General features: G+C 45.4%; 1 protein-coding gene across 5 annotated transcripts in view; it reads right to left on the bottom strand.

The window, feature by feature from the left end:
• Positions 1-13,383, bottom strand: part of Ano2 (anoctamin 2) — a 340,730-nt gene that overhangs the window by 230,160 nt on the left and 97,187 nt on the right. For all 5 annotated transcript variants that reach the window (XM_036182061.1, XM_036182063.1, XM_036182064.1 and 2 more), the window contains 3 exons: positions 6,023-6,174; positions 3,165-3,219; positions 601-652 (listed from right to left, as the gene is read on the bottom strand). In XM_036182061.1, coding sequence (XP_036037954.1) covers positions 601-652; positions 3,165-3,219; positions 6,023-6,174 — 259 coding nt within the window. The remainder of the gene's footprint in view (positions 1-600; positions 653-3,164; positions 3,220-6,022; positions 6,175-13,383) is intronic.

Genomic DNA, 13,383 nt, shown 5'->3' with positions numbered 1-13,383 from the left:
CAACAGTTTTGCCTATGGGCATATCTATAAGGGGCATTTTCTTAATTGCTAATTGATGTAGGAGGGCTAAGCCCACTGTGGGCGGTGTCATCCATGGGCAGATAAACCTAGGCTGTATAAGTCACATGGAGTGAAACAGTGAGCAATTTCCTGGACTCTGCTTCAGTTCCTGTCTCCGGGTTCCTGTGTTGAGCTCCTGGCCCAGCTTCCCTGTCCCAGCTTCCCTTTTCCTGCCCAAGTTGCTTTTGGTCATGGTGTTTATCACAGCAATAGAAAGCATAGTAGAACAAGAGGATTGCAGCTGAATGATACAGCTACAGTGTGAGATGTACACAGTACTAGAAAGAGGAAGGAACCTTCAACTATTGTGAACTAGAGGTCCAGGAGAGGTTTCAACAGCCCAAGAGTACCCTAGACATGCCATGTACAGTAGGCGCCTCTGCTCCACAGCCCAGACAAGCTGCTCAGTCTAAGCTGAAGCATCCCTGCTTGTGGGGCGTGGGTCTGCTGCACTCCCTGTTGCCCACCAAGGAAGGTGTTGACAGGGCCGCCCCCAGCCCCTTGCCGCCTCATGGACCACCACACTGGAGGGTTCCTTACCCATCGTGTTGTTGGCTCGAGAACAGGCTGTGCGCTTCAGAATCTCATGTACCTAAAAGGGAAGGACAGCAAGGCTGTGAACGCCTGGACCATGTGCGTCACCACCCTGTGAGGCAGGCTGCCTGGGACAGAGGCACAGGCCTCTTTTGGAGGGAGGGGGCGCCAAGCATGTGCGGAGCTCATGGCCTACTTGTCAAACCCATTCAAGCTTGAGTATTTTGAGGAAGCAAAGAATTTAACCCCTCACACGCACCCCTCATTCTTTCCCACCCTGAAACAAAAATGAATCAATAAAAAGCTATAAATTGGCTGCAGTGAGAGAAGGGAGGGAAACCAGAGGCCGCCTACAACACACAGCCCGCCGGAGGGCCAGGGAGGAAGTGGCTGGGTTTGTCTCCCAGACAAACTTCTCTTCTTTTGTGTGGGAGCCTCAGGGAAGGTGGGGCTCCCTTACCAGACCTGCTTATCCCACTAGTCAGAGGCACATGCTAACTAGGAGAGCCAGAGGGAATACTGGGACAGCCCAGGGCATGCAGTCAGATGTAGAGAGGCCTGAGCCTCTGCTAGGAGCACCCTGACAGAGAACTAGGAAGTCTCTGGAAGACCTCAAACAGCAGTGCTTAGTGAGGAAGAGCACAGCCTATCCCCGCATTCTCATTTGCCCAACTGCTCCTGAGTTCGCACCCTGCCGATCACAGCAGCTTCCTCCTGCAGCAGAAGTGGGAGTCCGTGGGCCTTCTGCTCTGTTGCAGTTCAAGCCCTACAAGCCTCAAGGCTCTAGAGAACTCTTGCACCATCGGGCTGGGGAGGCTACCTCTCACGTGGAGGGGTGTTCCTAGCAGAGAACCAAAGATAGAGGTAGCTCAATGACGGCCGTCTAATGACTTCCTGATGGGTCCCAAGCCTCAGCCTGGCCAAGCAAGGGTATCCTAACTGAAAGAAGGGGACAAATGCCTGGGCCGACAAAGAAGGGGAGGGCACAGAAAACAGTCACAGATGCATGCAAATGAGACATCAGTCAAAAGGCCAGGGTGGTCAGGATGAAACTCGAGGCTCTTTTTTGTCCTTCTTATAGTTCGGCGTAGACTGAGAAAAAGGCAGAGCATAGAAAAGGAAGCTTCTAGAAGAAGGGATGAGTGAGAGATGTGTTTCATCATCATTATTCACACTCATATTCCAGCCGCAGACCTAGAGGGAGTGGTAAATAAATAGCTTCCAGCAGGTCGGGGCTCAAGACTGCTTAATTCTGCTTCTAATACAGCAGTAATTCAATAGTAATGATAATTAGGAACAGCATTTATAAGGCATTGTATTATTTTACAAGCTCTTTGCAATGATCAGTTAATCTCCACACCCTCCAACTCCCCCCACAGTGTGGGAGACAAGCCATGTTGAGAATTAATTGACTTTTAATAACATTAAAGAAAACAGGAAGTTTACACCCCTTTCTATAGGAAGGGAAAAGAAATCATATGCTCCTTTTTAATTCTTCTTATAGCATGGCATGTAGGGGCCGGAGATGTTTTCCTGTACATCTTGAAAGCAAGAGTAAAGGCCATTTGTCTATGTGTCTTGGAAATAATTTTGTCTGCTCCCTGACCCTTCTTACCATCCATATGACCCAGGTGGCCAAGAAGTCCTTTTAAGTCTCTCTCCCTTATCTATTCAGAACTGGAAATGTAAGCTCTTTCCTAAGAACTATTACTTCTGCTCTTCCCACAAGGTGGTAAGTTCTGGTCCCTCTTGCCTTCCTCTGCCAACAGGCTGTGTGTTCTCAGGAATGGTAGAGAATTGACTGATGGATAAATGAAGATACTATGTGGCTGGAGATGGGGGCCACAGGAACAGAGGACAGACATAGATTTTTATTAGAATAAAACATTCACCACAAATAAAATCTTTGGAATGAAAGGAAAGAAAAGGGAGAGGAAGGAAAAGGGAAGGAGAAAGGGAGGGAAGGAGAGAGGGAGGAAGACTATAGTCAGGAATGTTGGCTCTGTTTTATTATAGGGCAAACTGGATAATTAGAATTTTTGTGAAATAAAATCACATGAGTCCTTGCCATGGAGGTTGAAAGAGAAAATATTCATAAAAGGCACACTATCCAAGAAATCAGGACAACTTCTAGTCCTGATCTAATATATAGGGAGATATATAACTACATACAGTATCTATATAAATATAGATGCTATCAATCTATATGATTATATCTGATATATTGCTTCTTGGAACCTCGGTTTCTTTAGCTGTAAGTTAAGGGGGTCACCTTAACTGGTTTCAAGTTCTACCATCTCTGATGGTCCTTCATTCCATGATTCTAAGAAAGCTCTGCATGGAGAGTTCATAAGCAGTTATACCTCTCTCAAACCTTAGCAAGTGAACTTATTTGCTCTTTCTTGTACCACTGGGATGAGGAAGCTCTTGGATACCTTACAGTTGAAGTTGCTAGGCAACTCCAGGCAAATAATGATGAGAGACAGCAGGGAGGGAAAGGAAGTGTCCTGTTAACCACAAATCCAGCCTTTCCAAAAAGCCCTCACTAATCCAGTACACCCCTTACTTACAATGCGGCTCCGCGTGGCATTATCAAAGAAGGTGTCCTTTTCCTGGATGTTGTACCTAGAGAAGCCAAGAAAGCAAACGGTGAACTCATTGCACTACCCTACCCCAACACCACTGTCTCCATAGGCCAGGGCAAACCTTGAGGAAGCAACATGACAAAACATGGAAGTTCTCACACACTCAGACACACAATATGGGTGCTTGTTTTGACCCAGAAATTCGAAAAAAATCATTGTAGAAATTGTTAACAATGAAAATCAATGAGCAGAAGAAAAATATTATAAAAATATCCAGTACAAAGTTATTCAACTTTAAAACTGATATGCAAGGTTGTCATGAAGGCACTGAAAATTGTAAGTGTGAAAAGTTTGTAAATAGAAAGTTTGTGATAGAAAATATTATGCCAATGTAAGTTTTCAAAATTAAAGCACATGGGAAATATACCCATGTCTGGACAAACACAATGAAAATAATTTTTTTAAAAAGAGCCTAGTTTAAGGGTATGGGGATTATAGCTATTTGTCTTTCAAAATTCCATTTTGTATTCTCACTGTCCATTGGTAGATACCAAACTCATTCATGAGAGGCCTGTGAGTGTTCATACATTGAACACACACACACACACACACACACACACACACACACACACACACACAAAGCACCCATGAATCCAGGTACTTGAAAGGCAGAGGGATCTAGATTTCCAGGGCAGCCTGGGCTGCATAGCCAGAACCTGTCTCAAAACATCAAACAATACATAGTCCCACAGCAACTTTGGAGTGGTCTCTGCATCAATGTCCTTGCTGAGGACACAGATTCCTGGACTTTCTCCTTATGCTCCTGGGAGTCACCAGTCACATGTGTCCCAGTGATGGATGTCAAGTGAAGCATATGCTGTGTAGACTGTGGTTATGCAAGGTCAAAGACAGAGCTCAGACTTCTGATTGAGAAGCATAGAAATTTCTAGAAAAGAAACTGGTTATTAATTGGCATTAAAGGACCGCAGAAGTGAAACAAAGGGCAATGTGTGGGTGATAGCTTATCAGAGGCCAGCACCCACATGAATGAAAAAAAGCCTAGGAGAAGGAAGCATGGAAAAAGCCAGAGACAGCAAGAGTAGCAGGTTCACCAGCTGGGGATCCTGTGTGATACACTGATCTGTCAAGCAAGATGTGAAATAGTGGCATGATCGTCACGGAGATAACCAATTACTTTCTCTTTGGATTTGAAAGGGACTCTATGCCTGGTATTATAACCTAGACAAAAGCTCATGGCATAAAAGGTCATAGACCCTAAGGAGAACCTACAACTGTCCCTTTGCTAAGTGAACATGTTGAAAAACTACCTTCTAAATATTTGTTTATACACAAGACTAAAGGCACTTGAAGTTTTGGTCAGAAAAGCTTCTTTTTGCAGCAAGTGGGCATAAATGTGGAGATTCATAACTGGTAAAAAGTGTTGAGAGTAGGTGGCTGTTGAATGCTTGCCCCTATACAGAACATCTATAGTACTCACTGCAAGGCTCAGAGATGATGGCTAGAGAGGAAGAAACAATGTAAGAGCCACAGGAGAGGTAGGAGGAGTAATCCTACAGACATGACACTGCACTCATGAAATCACAGCCCCTGTAGGTACCTGCACAAGACTGAACCCCTCAACACTCCATCATAGATAGGGGAGGAGCTTTGGAAGTCTCGCCCTTCTTGAGGAGCCATCAACAGTTAATAGCTACTGGAAGAAGGGGAGTCATTTTCTTCAGTGGTATAGCTACTGGGTAGTTTCCATGCTCTATTTATGACCTTTGACCCACAGTCATGTAAACTCAGTGGGTCACAAAAGCAAGAAAGACATGGCAGTACTAAAGAAGGAGAAAGGGCTCAGTAGGAACGGGAGGAAGAGAAGATACGAAAAAGAGCAGTATATATGATCAAACTATCTTATACACATGTATGAGAAGGGGCACCATGCTGGTCCTCGCTGTGCCACTTACATCTGCATGACCCTGGGCTGAGGAACTTTGGTTTCCTCTTTGCAGGAGAAGGACGGTTATAAGGTCACAAAGAGGGATGGGAACTTGCTGTGAAACAGCATATTCATATTCATAGAATTGTTATCAATTGTGGAGAGATGGTGGGAAGCTTTCTCTAAAAACAAAGAAACACTACTTCTAAAAACGAAGGCTTTTCCTGTCTTCTTGGGCCTTGATGTCCCTTCTTTGCCTGATTCACTCAATTCTTATCACACACACACAACCCCCATAGCTACCGGTTCACGTGAGCTCCTAGTTTATGGCTTATGCCTCATAGCTGCACCTTTCATTTACCATTACCAGGGTCATCCCTTCTAGAAGTTTCCCAAATGGTCATTCCTATAGAGAGATTTCTATTTACACTTTCTGGGTGGGGTTAACATTTCCACAGAATCAAGGAAAGTATGAATAGGCAATGGGTATACATAAATCCAGAACCTCCCTCCATCTTCTGGTTTCATCATGTATTATCAAAACCTAATCAGATAAATTTGGCAGAGGGGCTTCCCCACAAGGTGAGCACTTTGCTTCTCACAGAGCTCCACAGTTCACACCAGGCTGTCCTCTGGCTCTCCATCCATCCTCTACAGTGGCCAAGAAGCAGATGGATGTCCCTGGATGAATGTCCAGGGCTGTTTCAAATGACTTCACAGATAAAGGCCAGTCACGGGTGTAGGAACTGTTTTCTCAGGACAGCTACTTCCTCCACCTGGCTCCTAGGTCCCAGGGTCATCATTTCCCAAGCCTCAAGGATCGGTCGTGGAATAGCATGGGAGGGAGGTCCTTCCCCACCCTCTCCTATGTGCCTACCCAAGTGGCCCCCATACTCACAGGTACATTTTTTCCCTGGAGAATGGGTAGGAGAGGTTTTTCATCCTGTTGTTGCTGTGTTCAGGAACCCTGGGCTGCAGGGGTGAGCTAAGCGTCTGCAGAATGGCACTGAACTTCTTTGCGATGCTGCCTCCTGATTTGATCTCGTACATCTACAAAACAACAAAGCACAGATCTAAAAAGGATGCCACCTGCAACATATGAAGAAGAGCAAGGGGCATGAGTCCCTGGGGGAAATGCCCTGGGCAAGGGAGAGGGTGGGAGGAATAAGCAGGGACCTGTTTTTATCTTCATTGCTTTTCAAAAGCCCTCTCAGTCACAAGTGCTGTGGAGGTGGCCATTGCAAAGAAACATGCAGCTTCCAAAATTTCTGACTGTCACAGCATCTTAGAGAAACCACAGGCCCACCATGAGAAAATTGCCACACCTCCACTAGGTAAATGCATATAGAGTTTATACAGAGACCCTCAAGAGGACTCCATCAATATCTCTGCACCAACCAAGATCTACCAGAGGACACTGGTGGTTGGGCACTATTAATGATCTCTTGTGATGAGGAAGCATGGCCCTGCTCAGTGCCATAACAGACTGAGTGGGTTAATAAGGAGACCCACACGCAGGCATAGGGTAGTCCACCTTGGACTCTGAGGAGAAAACACAGGCCCACCTGGCACCTATGGTGCCTGGCAGATGGGCACTATTATAGTGAGCAAATGTATGGTGTGGTATAGTATAAATAGAGAGAGACAGAATAATTCATGTCCTGTGGACAGAGGCATATCTGAAGAGGTGAAAGAGATGAGGAGTGGTCTGAGGTGGGTGGCCTCATTGCCACCAAGGGCCCTGGTGATGTCTGGGCCTGGGCTTCTGGAGCTCATGTCTGGGTTCGTGGCTCTGATGCAACTGTGGTCTCTGTTGATGTCCATGGCTCCTGATACCACAAAAGGTCCAGAGGATAGGGCTGTGCAGAGTTAGTCCTGTCCCTCACTGGCTGCAACACTAGGGAGAACTGGTCCTGCCCCTCGCCCGCTGAAACACTCAGTAGAGAGTGTCCTACACCTCACCTGGACAGCACAGCAGAGCTGACCCTAATGACAGGGATAAGGGTGAACCAGCCCAAGAACATGAGTGTGGAGGATCTGGCCCTGCCCCTCATCAGTTGCAGCACTCCAGAGAGTGGCCCCTCAGCCACGCCTGGGCAACACACTAGAGCTGGTCCTGATGGTTCGGGTATGGTAGTGCTGCCCCGAGGGTGTGGACACAGGAGAACTGCCTTGCTTCATTGCTGCAAGGGCAATGCTGGAGAGTTCACCCTGGTTATGAGGTCGGGGGAGTGCTAGCAGGCTGACCAGCCCTGCAACAACCCAGGCCCAGAACCAGGCTTATGTGTTGACCCACCCCAACATCCACCCCATCTATCACTTACAGGAACTTGTAAAGGGGCCAGTCCTACAGACCCAAGGCTGCAGGATCCCCAAGACCCAGGGCAACAACAGGATATCCAAGAGGAGTCCCAGTGAAGGCCCAGCATCGATAGGGTAGCAGAAACCAGAGGTCCTGAACCAGACCAATGACTCTTTGCAATGAACACTTGCAAGTAAAGATGGATGGACAAAGGGGTTTACAGCATGACTCACTGTGTCACACTGCAGCTTCTATGATGAGAGTTTTCCTTTTTGGTTTTTTTTTTCCTTTTCTTTTTCTCTTAAATAGTATTTTATTTGAAGTGGAGGGATTGCAAGGTCAGAGGATGGATAGGAAGGGATGGGAAATGAATGGGATGGAGATGCATGATGTGAAAGACACAAAGAATAAATACAAAGAAAGTTTAAAAAAATAATTTAAAGTAAAATAATAAAAACATAAAAATAACCTGGAAAATTTTGAAGCAGAAATTTTATTTAAAAGGGCTTCAGTTTTGTTGCTATCTTTGCCTATATGCACAGCTTCAATTTAATTAATAAATTTTTATAGGAACTGATACTCGCACCAAATTTAAATGGAAGCATACCTTACTTTTAATGGAGAAAACACATTTAAAAAATTGTGTATAGAAAACAGCAGGTTCTTGACAACAGTTGGCTGTGATTCCCACATAGCCCAGCTAGATATTAATTGTGAAGGATCTAAAAGATGATGCTGGCAATGCCATGGTGGTTGGCCAGAGAGCTCAGGGATCCTCCTGGCGCTGCCTCCTCTGCACAGAGATTACAAATGCAGGTCACCACATCAACCTTTCTACACAGATGCTGGGGTCCCTGAACTCAGGTCCTTGTGCTTTCATGGCGAGCACTTTACCAACCGAGATACCTTCCCAGCCCCCCAAATAGTAAACATGCAATGAGATCTGTCCTGAATAAAACATAGACATACTATCATGATGATGATCATTAATAGTTATAGTTTATATAGTGGTTTGTTTTTTTATGTTGCAGAGACTGCTTCTGCCTACATTGCAGCTTTTATTTTTATTTTAATGTTTATTTATTTTTATTTTACGTGTGTTTTGCCTGTATGCATGTTGGTGTACCATGTGGGTATTTGGTGCCCACTGAGGCCAGAAGAAGGCATCAGAATTCCTGTGACTGAAGATTGTGAATATGGTACTGGGGATTGAACCTGGGTCCTTTGGAAGAGCAGGCAGTGCTCTTAACCTCTAAGCCATCTCCCCAGTGCCCATTAGTCTTTTGACTTTCAGGTTTGTAAATGCAGTGATTGAAGCACAGATGTCATAATTCCAGAAAAGTTGTAATGTATTAATTATGGACACAGGTTCTCACAGGTAATTCTCCTTTCAAGACACAACATTGGTTCCTGCTCCTTCCCCAAATCTGGCTGGGTTTTGTAGCCACTTGATCAGCAAAATATGACAGAGGGGACACCAGTCAGCTCCATACTAGAAGATCAGCAGCTTTCAAGCCTAATCCTTTCATGTCTTAAAACATCCTGAGGAGTCCCCAGAGAAGGACAAGGAAGAACACTTAACTAGACTCCCTTCTTTTTTATTTTAATTCTTTTTTTATTCTTTTGTTAAAATTTATTATATTTGTGTTTTAATTTTACACATCAGCCATGGGTTCCCCTGTCCTCCCCCTTCCTGCCCCCACCCCCACCTTCCCCCCCAGCCCCTCACCTCCATTCCCATCTCCTCCAGGGCCAAGACTCCCCTGGGGATTCAAAGGAGGCATCCAGGCAGTGTGACACTGACCTGTCCTTAGTGCATGAGCTGGCTGTTTGGAACCTTGGGCTTACACAGGGACACTTTGCTCAGCCTGGAAGGAGGGGACTGGAGCTGCCTATACCAGACTCCCTTCTAACTTCCCTGCAAGGAACAGATATGGAAACAAAGCCCCTTGAACCTCAAGCCACCAAGACACCAGCTGCCACCAAGTGAAGCCATGTGATCCTGTCTCCACCTCTGCTCATTGACTGACCACAGTCACTCTTGCCTACTAAGTTTTCACTAGTATTAAGCTACTAAAACTGGGTTAATTTTTCACTGCCATGGATGAACACAACAAGAGCCAGCATCCAGATATTCAGACTTAAAAGTTTGTTTTCTTCTCTGCCATGCTATTCTCAAGTTGTTGAGCAAAAAGATAAACACAAGATACTCACAAGGTGGTCTAAGATAAAGGCAACCAAAGGTGTGTAGAGGGATTTGAAGCTTCAAGAAAGGTGCCAGCACCTTCAGCTGAGGAGTCTGAAAAGTGTGTCCCTGGGGTGGGGGTGCACTTCAGCTCAAGAGTCTGAAAAGTGTGTCCCTGGGGTGGGGGTGCACTTCAGCTGGCTTCAGCAGGAGAGTGACCTTCTTGCTCATTTTGTCATAAATAATGAGAAGAGGGTAAGACTGAATCAAAAGTGAAAAGGAACATTTACCATCTAGTTAATATTTTCCTGTGATTTTTTTTAAAAAAATAGTAGAACTATAAATAAATTTTAAAAAACTGCTGGGAATAAATAGAGTTCTAGAGCAGTTACTGGCTTGGAAGACTCTCTTCCCCTCCTCCATCATTATTTATGACATGTCTTTTCTTTTCTATACAGGCTTATCTTGTCTTGATCACACATCTACAAGCATAGAGCATCTAGTGACTCAAACCTGAACTGATAGTACAGACATTCCAGGCAAACAGAGAAGTGGAAAAATACAAGTTGAGTTTACGGGGAGTTACATGAACTTGCTACAGCTTGGATTTCAAGTGTTTTCTAAAGGTCTGAACATAAACTCTTGGTCCCTGGTGTGGAGCTATTGGGAGATGATGAGCATCTTTAAGATGAAGGTTTGTGTCTAGTCTTATTGTAACTTGTGCTGTGTTCAGTTGATAGCCCTGGGAGGCCTGCTCTTTTCTGAAGGGAAACAGAGGAGGAGTGGATCTGGGGAAGAGAGGAGGCGGAGGGAACTGGGAGGAGTGGGTGGAGGGGAAACTGTGGTCGGGATGTAATGTATGAGAGAAGGGTAATTTTTTTAAAAAGAGGTGGAGCTTAGTAGGGTCCTTCGGTAATTAGGGGCATGACTTTGAAACAGGGACCCCACCTATTCCTGTATGTGTGATCGATTGCTCCCCTTCCCTTTCTCCTCCTCTGCTCCAGACTTGAGGTGTAAGAACACTCATTCTGATGACACTCCTATCATGACGTGGAACTCTCATTAGAGGCTTGGCTTTATGAGACAGTGGTATCTCGAATTTAAACCTGTGTAACCACATGAAGTTCTCTTTATGGCTTTATTAAGTCATGGGCATTTTGTCTTCTGGCAAACGAGAAAACAATTGATATGCTAGCCTCTAGGACTTCATCTGACAATGCTGACCTCATCTGCTTCCATTCCAGAGCCACAGCAATGCTTCTGAAGCAACATGGGCTCATGTGGCTTCCCTGTTAAAAGCATTTCAGTGTTCTCCTGTTGCTCATAAGATAAAGACAAAAATTATTAACAGCTCCTGAGATGAACCCTGTAGAAGACCCCACAGTCGCCTGATCTCACAAGCTCTTGTTCCCAGGGCCCACTGCTGGCCTCCATGCAGTTCTTCCCACAAGCCTCAGCTCCTCCCCACTCCACCAACTCTATTCATTCATGAGACCTTACATAACTGTCATTTCCTGAGCAAAACTTTCCCTGGCTCTCTAGAGAAGACAAAATCTTACCTTCATGGTATTTCCTGGAGTCCAAATCCTCCCCTCTACAACAATAGTACAGTCATAATTTTATATCTATCAAAGTGATCATTTGATTAGTGACCAACCATAATTTCCAAGAGAGCATCAAGGGTCAATGATCATCTTTCCTGGAAAACTGTCCTACTCACTCCCGTCCAGACTACTTTTCTCAGCCACTTGTCTGTCTCCAGTTGTTGGATTACTTGTGTTCTCTGAAACATATCATAGAGTTCTATAGAGAAGAGACATCTCCCTATGAGCCTAGTACACAGTAGGAACATAACATTTATTGACAGGATGATCTGGGTCCTGTCCCTTGCTGACACTAACTTCCTGTGTAACTTTAAGCAAGATATGCCACACTCAAGCATGTGCACATGCACACACACCACACACACACACACACACACACACACACACACACACACACACACCATGCTCACAAACTCAATGAGACTCGGCCATTTCCCACCATGAAAGAGTAACAGAGACCAGTTCCAGGAAAACCTAAATACCCAGACAAATGAGAGATAAAATGGTTTTCCAGACAGTGGACACCAGGCAACAGAGAGACAAACAGGTAGGTCATGGAGTTGCCCCAGGCCCCTGCCTTGAGAAGTCAGGGGAAGCTAGTAGATCCCAAGATCCCCTGAGTTACAGGAGCAGTAGTGTAAACCTAACAAGATCAAGGCAAGAATCCATCCACTATCTGAGAAGGGCCCCAGCTCAGAGAACCACAGAGGTCTACTGAAGATAGCCCTTGAGCACTGAGCTGTGTAGATGTGGGGAAAAAAAGACTCCCTGTTAGAAAAAGAACCATCTGGAAGGACTGAGAACGGCACCTATTTCCACCAGCAAGATGGGGAAACACTGTAATTCTTGGGGCACTGGGCAAACATTGGTTTACTCAGTAGTAGTGGATAATTAGGCTTGGACTGAGAGTTCCTGCAGACCCATTTAACAAGTCATAAAAGGGGACAGGAACTAGGCTAAATAGTATGGAAAGTATTCTTAAAGTCTCGCATCACTCCAACTTGAAACACTTAAGGAAAGAAGCATACATGCATGGCACAAGCACTTCCACTTCTCCAGAAGATCCTGGGATTGATAGCTGATGGCGTTGAGTGCTGGGAATACACAGGAATGCCAACAACTCTGACATAAACCTTGCCTGTCCCTTACAGAATGTTCAGCAGTGCGCCCAGCACATGCACCACTGGCCACTTCTCGTCAGAGCCCACGAAGACACTGCATGCCCTACCAGCGAGGAGCAGGACCTCCCCCTCATAGATGAGAAAGCCAAGGCTCAGAGGGGCAAGGAATTACCAGTCAGATGTAAAACTGGGCCTAAAACCTCCTGGACACCCCCCTATCTAGGACTCTTCCCTTGACCCAGATGGCCTTTGGTCCTTGGCAAAGCTCCATGGTCTGCCCCAGAGGAGGAAGCAAGCTAGGACACCCCTTTTAGCCCAACAGCCTAGGTCCTCCTTTTGCCTTCCCAGAAAGACACTCAGTGCTCCCTATTACTAATAATAATCAGTGGTGGCACCATTATTACTGTTATTCTTGGACATCAGAGAATTATGAACATCCTCAGAAATGGCGAGACACATGCTGGCCAGCTGTTCCCCATTATGCCTCCCTGGGTACACGATGCGCCTCCCTGGGTACACGTTGTGCCTTTCATGTGTTTAAAATCATAAATAATCGTTAAAGTATGTGGCTCTTATTTTTTTATTCCTGGGATCCAATGTGGTTCTCATAAAACCTTGCTTTGGCCCCACTGTCACAGTCTAAGGGGTTCACTGAGATTCCTTTTGTCTTCTTTCTTTCCTCCTTGTCTCTCTCTATCTCCCCACCCCCTAGACAGGCACAGCAGTGTGGTCCCAGGGCTGATTTGTTTCCTCTCTGCATTAAAATCACGTGCTTTCCTGAGACATAGGGAGCCAAGGTTCTAGTGATGTCTGTCTTAGACAACATTACAAGTCATTGTCCCACTTCACAGATGAGAAAACTGACGTAGCATCACAAACTTAATGAACATACACCAAGGACCCACAAAAAATAAACTAGAAAAATGTATACCATAAGATATACATGTTATAGCCCAGTGAGCCCCTAGGTCAGGTTTCTCTGCAGTGACCTGTGAAGAACTTTCCCTGCAAACGGCAGGACAGGTCAGACAGCAAGAATACAGGCCA

Source organism: Onychomys torridus, chromosome 3 (genome assembly GCF_903995425.1).
Source record: "Onychomys torridus chromosome 3, mOncTor1.1, whole genome shotgun sequence".
NCBI lineage: Eukaryota > Metazoa > Chordata > Mammalia > Rodentia > Cricetidae > Onychomys > Onychomys torridus.
This window is presented reverse-complemented; position numbering and strand designations above follow the sequence as displayed.